Raw genomic sequence first — 6,844 nt, forward strand, 5'->3', positions numbered from 1 at the left:
ACACACACACACACACACACACACACACACACACACACACACACACACACACACACACACACACACGCGCGTGGGGGCGTCGCAATTCCATGGTATCGCTCCTACTCGATCTATACGTCCCCGTATAGATGTGTGTTGCAACACGCTCTGCTGCTCTGCTATAGAATCACTAGAGTATTGACTTTTTGAACGAACCAGCCGATGATGTCAAGCGACAAAAATGCAACGTCGCAATCGGGAAAACTTCCGGAGAGAAAGAAAAAGAAACACACACGAACATTCGTGGCGGCGAGCGGCGAGAGTTCGTTCTTAACGAGCGTATTCTTACTTACCGAGTTGATTTCATCCTCCTCCTGTATATGCTGCGCTATGTACTGCACGTCCTCCATAGCCGTCTGCACGTCCGAACTCGTCGGTTTCGAGTTCTGCAGCCGCATCTGCTGAATGAGAATGTCGTTGTCGACGGACATGAGGCGCGAGAAGCGCTTGCTCGTCTCAGCGAGACTCATCGACGTCTGATCCTTCTGGAACTCCGGTCGTCGCATGATGAGCAGCGGCGGCAGTATCTCGAGAAAGACGCGCTTCAGCCACGGGTTCATGTCGTGCGTGCGCGGACTGCGGTAGTGCACGTTGAGCACGTATACGGTCACGCAGACGGACATTGTTACCATGAAGAGCGTGAAGAGCAGGTACTTGCCGATGAGCGGCGTGACGAGCGACGTCGGCGGTATCGTCTCCGACAGCAGCAGGAAGAAGACGGTCAAGCTGACGAGAATCGAGATACACAGCGAGATCTTCTCGCCGCTGACGACGGGCAGGTAGAACGTGCAGACGGTAAGGAACGACAGCGACACGCACGGGATGATGAAGTTGACCGTGTAGAAGAGCGTCCGCCGGCGCAGCTCCAGCTGATACTTGATGTCCACGAACAGATCCTCGTCGCAGCATGGGCAGCAGCCGCTGCCGCTGCTGTCGTCCTGCTTGCACTTGCAGCGGCAGCAGCGCTGCCCCGGCACACGCATCAGGTCCCATTCGATGCTGATGACAAACTCCGACAGGTCGATGGCGTACTCCTTGTAGTCGCCGCTGAAGTTCTTGTGCTTCAGATTGACCTGTCGGCGGTCGTACGTCCACGAGCCGAACTTCATCTCGCACATTTGCACGTCGAACGGAAAGTACTTCACCTGAATGTCGCACGAGCTCTTGTAGATCGCCGGCGGCTCCCAGACGATGCGACCGTCGTAGTGCACCTTCGCCTTCGTCATCAACGTCACTTGGTACACGCCATCGGCGCTAGGGGGAGGAGTGATCATCGTTAAATTTCGACGTTACGAATTTTTCATCGTGTATGTTAATTTTGTAAACATTTTGTTGCCATTTTTTCACATTAAAAGCAAGTACTAACGGGACTAAAATTACTTATCTTCAAATTCTTACCTGATAGGATTGTGTCTCAACTAGTTAAAAATAAAAATAAACCTGGGCGATTTGATATATTGATCACGACATTAAATGCTTGCTATGGGCTATGTATGAGTCACGAGTGTTTGTTCACATCGAACGGAATATCAAAATAGGAAGTATAATGCAGAATCACCATAAAAAGTGAACAGAATCACTTACATTTTGTGAAAAAGTGGACTTTTTTCCACTTTTATTATTTACGGTGACGTAATCACTTTAAAGAAACGAGCTAGCTAATTTTGTCATGGTCCTGTTTCAGCACGATCAAAAATGGTTCCCCTCCCACCGATAGTAACGTACACTATATTATGTTCATTGGAATTCGCCTTCGCGTAAGTTGAACACATCAACATCATCGCATCCAATTACATCGTTGATAATAAAGTGTCATAATGTACACGCAACGAGAAAGATTTCGGTAAACATCGGCACGATGCTAGTTGGAAACGAGTTTTTTTTCATATGAATAATATCGATTTGCACTTCGTACACATTTACTCCACGACGGCATTGTATAGATCTAGTGGGTCATGCGCGCCACATGGCGATGCTAGCATTGGACGTTTCAATGAAATACGCAACGTTGCGTTCATTTGCCAAAGTGCAGTTCCCCTAACCTGGTTCATGGCATTTTCAGAGTTCAATTGAAAGCGCCCATACAGAGCTGTAGTTCGCAGTGTGAACATATGCAGCGGGATTTTATAGTCTGTGGCATTCGATGTTGGCTACAATTATGCTGCCCGATATCTGCAGCTTCGTGCAACGCAGTAGTAGCGAACACTCTGCATTATTATTAATTTCGTAAATTAGTTTATAATGGCTTTCAGCAAAGCGACGGGTCAATATATCGCTCTCCGAAAATGCATTCATTCGTTGTGAACTAGCCCATATATCTGACATCGCGCAATTGTGTAGCATGATCCGGCCACCGATGACAGCAAATTATAGACATCGCGCTGTATGTGGCATTAACACGTATTTTTGGTCGCATACTCACTTATTATAAAGCACAAGATCGGGGTTCCATATGAGCTCCGACGGTACATATAGTACCTTCACGCCACCGTAGTCTGAGGGCCGCCAACATAGTCTATAGTCATTCCACTCCTACCAATGAAATAAATGCAAGGTTTGAGCACATGTGATCGATAAATGAACTCGGCTGATTCTTGTTCTGTTCTGCTTCGAACTCTCGTCTGCCCGGTCGGCTCGCCCGCGTAAGCTATTTTGATTATTTGGCTAAGAAAGATGCATTCGAAAAAGGCATGTTTTCTGCCGATTGAAGAAGAAGATCAAACAATGAGAGCATACAGTTACTGGCCCTCGTCGGCACACGATTCTATTGCTCTCCCGACGACATTAGTGCTTTTCGAAAGCTCGACGATTTGTCGTACGTCGTATGCCAGCCGTGGTAGGCGAAGTATAAATCACACGTTAATACCTCTCGCTAAACCTCAAAGAGAAACGACGCCACACTCGTGCGACGGTGAGCAAGATTGCCGACGAGGAAAAAAGATTCAGATTCGCGTGACAAACGCGTGCGATTTTACGATTCTTCTTGCGGGATGCGGATTTTATCCTTAGTCTGTTACTGCAAGCGAAATGCTTGCACATTAAGACTCTCGCGTATCTTTCCGTTTATTCCAGCGCCTGGATCTCTCGATAAAAGACTAGACAAATGAGTCGCAGCGCAGAACGTCTTCGTGACCCACATGTAACCGATATGCGAGCGTCGCGCAGTCGATTTCTCCCGTTTCATCATTGCGTGATAGAAATATTGTACGTCGGTAGTCGCATGTCAACAAGAAGATGTATTATAAATCAATAAAATGAGCATCAAGTATTAATACACACTTGCAGCTAACATCCGATCCCCATTAGACGTTGTCGCGTACGTGGCACCCATTTTCAAACGACGTTGTGTAGGTTTTTTGGGGGAGGATGTCGACATTCTCAGAACCGTACCGCATGCTTCTCGTTAATCGAGCCCGGATTATAAATCGGCACTCAGCATATGACGTGGTGACATATTTCGGATTCGATGTCTGGAGATGCCGTACTTAAAAAAAGCGTAATGCAGCTAGGCCAAACACTCGTTGTTTATTTACCGAAGTTCTCGTATGCTGTGTTACGCGCAAGTTTTTTTTATAGCGATGATAAAAATATGACTAAGCGTGCGTGCGATGAGTGTCGAATTGCATGAGGGAGTGCAATCTTTCTACAGCTCCTTGGGGGAAGAAACATGAATGCGGTCTTTGCGAGCACGTTGACCCAAATACATACATTACTCAAACGCACCATGATTTTGAATTACGCAGCGCGTGTTAATCGTCAGAGATACGTAATTAAAATTTTTTGATACGCTGAATTAGCAGTTTACACGCCCGTTTTTCGTGCGTGGATGTGCATGTGCGCGTGCGCGTACGTGAGGTCGACAGAATTTATTATTGGTCGAAATTCAGCCTGCACAGTTTAGGAGAACGGAGATGCGAGACTGTACCTGTTGCACCCACACGTTTGTGGTCATTACTTGATCGCGTTCGTTCTGCAAAAAAATCGAATGAAATGTATTACAGCAATGCACGCATGCACACACTAAAGAAAGCATGCAGGGTAAATATAAGCATAGATGCCTATCTTGGTCAATTAAAAACAGGCGTTATTTCTGACAGATTAATTTAATGCTTAATATATATCATATTGGTTGTACATGCACACAGTCTTCGGGAAATATTTGTTAAATTTTTGTTAAATTGTAAAATTTTCGCTCACAAATTGACGATAGATAAAGGCATCTTGTATCGTTATGTGAATAATTAACTGCTAACTGCACGTACGTTCGTCGTTTTTCCTAAATGCCTGATGAAATTAATTGCTTAAATGTATTTTTTTTACTAAAAACATATTTAGTGATGAAGTCAATATTTATAACCGCGTTCAACTACCAGTGAAAGACACTCTGCTACTTATTGCTCGTAATCAAAATATTTTGCACGCATGGGGATGGGTGTTAGTCATGTTTAATAGCGCTAATACGTCCCAGTGACGAGTGATCTCAAGGTTACGCATCCTGCCATCAATCACATGCAACCGATTAGATACGCTAGCTAAATATATTCTCACCACATCAATCAGTTGGGTGAGTTTAAGTCCCAACGTAACCTCGACGGTGAGGTTATGCATCCTCACGGGCCTCCCCAGGGGATTGTAGCTCGCCAGAAGGTCATCGTACAACCGTTTTGCATCGTCGTTACCTTCGCAGCCTGCAAGGAAAGTTTTCGGTATTTAAACTAGCAACGCCGCCCCTCTCTCTCTCGCTCTCGCTCTCGCTCTCGCTCTCGCACCAACGTCCAGCACATTATAAGGAGAGTTGAAGTACGAAAACGCTGGCCCACGGCGTCAGCACATACTAAGGGAGGAATACTACGCTAGCACCCCACTATCGACACAATATAGGCAGACAGAGCGACCTGCCAACGCGCGTACAGCACATATAAGGAGGAAGTATCGACGCTGCCACGGCGATCAGCACATAAAGGAGAATAGCGACGCTGCACCACGTCAGCACATATAAGGAGAATAAACGACCGGCCACGACGTCTCAGCACCATCATAAGGAGGAACGTAGCGACGCTAAGCACCACTTCAGCACATATAAGGGACAGAGTCGACGGTGCCGACGGCGTCAGCACATATAAGGGGAAGCTAGCGACGCTGCATCGCGTCAAGCACCATATAAAGCGAGCAAGAGCGGACGCCTAGCAACACGTCAGCGACATATACGGAGGAATAGCGACGCATAGCAAACGCACGCAGCACATATAAGGGAGGAAGTAGCCGACGCTGCACGGCGCTCAGCACAATGAACGAGGAAGTAGCGACACTGCCACGACGATCAGCCCATATAAGGGCAAGAGTAGCGAGCGCTGCCACGGCTTCACAACATATAAGGGAAGGAGAGCGACCAGCACTCTACGTACAACACATTCATAGGGAGGAAGTAGCGACGAGCTGCGGACGACCGCCGCATCACATATAAAGGGAAAAGTACGACGCTTCCACCACCGCCAGCGACATATAAGGAGGAAGTAGCGACGCTTCCTATCCACTCAGCACCTATAAGGAGGAAGTACCCGACGACTGCAACGGTGGGCGCAACCACAATAAGGGAGGAACTACCGACCTGCCACGGCGTCACGCATCATATAAGGGAGAGGTAGCGACGCTAGCACCAACCGTCAGCAACTATAAGAGGGAAGAGTAACGACGCTGCCAACCGCGTCAGCAACATATTAAAGGAAAGTAGGACGCTTCCACCAACGCAGCCCATGATAAGGGAGGAATAGCGACGCCGCTGCTATCTACGTTCAACACACATAAAAAGGAGCGGAAAAGTAGCGACGCTAGCACCACGTCAGCACATGTACAGGCGCCCGGAGAAAGTAGCGAACACGATTCCTATACAGATCCACCAACATATAGCAGGGAGGCGAAGTAGCGAGACGCTTGCGCGCGCGACCAGGCTCAGCACATATAAGCGTAGCGAACTACGAGCCCACGCCCACGGCTCAGCACATATAAGGGAGGAAGTAGGCGACGCTGCCCAACCACGTCAGCACATAATAATGGAGGAAGTAGTCGACGCTGCCACACGTCAGACACATATAAAGACAAGTAGCGACGCTGCACTAGCAGAGCAGCGCACGCGCAGCACATATACAGATTGAGCGAAGTAGCGACGTCGCACGCCTACGCCGATCAGCACATGAAGAGACGGGAGAATTCCAGCGAGCGCGCTAGCACACACGTCACACAATATAAGGGCCCGAGGAAGCATAAGCGACGCGCTGCACATGGCTCAGCACCATATAAGGGAGAAGTAAGCGACGCGCCCACCGCGTCAGCACAGTCATAAGGAGGAAGGTATACCGACGCTAACACCACCGTCACACATATAACGCGAGAAGTAGGACGCCTGCCAACGACGTCAGCAACATAAAGGAGAATAAGCGCAACGCTAGCACATCGCTTTGAACTATTTACTGCCGGCCCCTAGTGCCTGGGCTGACGCGTCGCAGCGCCCCGGCCGCATGACTCTGTTGAGCGCAGCGGCTGCGGCACGGTCGCAGCATGCACGTCAGCACATAATAGAGGGGAAGAAGTAAGCGACGCGGTCTGCCAGCCCGCCGTCGAGCACAAAAGCAGGAGAAGTAGCGACCTAGCCACGGCGTCAGCACCATATCAAGGACGAGGCAAAATCGACGCTCAGCAACACGTCAGCACATCATCTAAAGGGAGAAGTAGCGAACCGCTACGCACCTCGGTACATCAGCATCGTCACACATATAAGGAGAAGTAGCGAGCCGACTGGCCAACGGCG

At 48.6% G+C, this 6,844-nt stretch overlaps 1 protein-coding gene across 1 annotated transcript in view; it reads right to left on the minus strand.

The window, feature by feature from the left end:
- Positions 1–6,844, minus strand: part of LOC106806395 (acetylcholine receptor subunit alpha-like 1) — a 17,888-nt gene that overhangs the window by 5,695 nt on the left and 5,349 nt on the right. The window contains exons 2-5 of the mRNA XM_014808323.1: positions 4,588–4,727; positions 3,965–4,009; positions 2,462–2,571; positions 333–1,293 (exon numbers count right to left, since the gene is read on the minus strand). Of these exons, the coding sequence (XP_014663809.1) occupies positions 333–1,293; positions 2,462–2,571; positions 3,965–4,009; positions 4,588–4,727 (1,256 nt within the window). The remainder of the gene's footprint in view (positions 1–332; positions 1,294–2,461; positions 2,572–3,964; positions 4,010–4,587; positions 4,728–6,844) is intronic.

Source organism: Priapulus caudatus, unplaced genomic scaffold (assembly GCF_000485595.1).
Source record: "Priapulus caudatus unplaced genomic scaffold, Priapulus_caudatus-5.0.1 Scaffold8, whole genome shotgun sequence".
In the NCBI taxonomy this organism is placed as follows: Eukaryota; Metazoa; Priapulida; class Priapulimorpha; order Priapulimorphida; family Priapulidae; genus Priapulus; species Priapulus caudatus.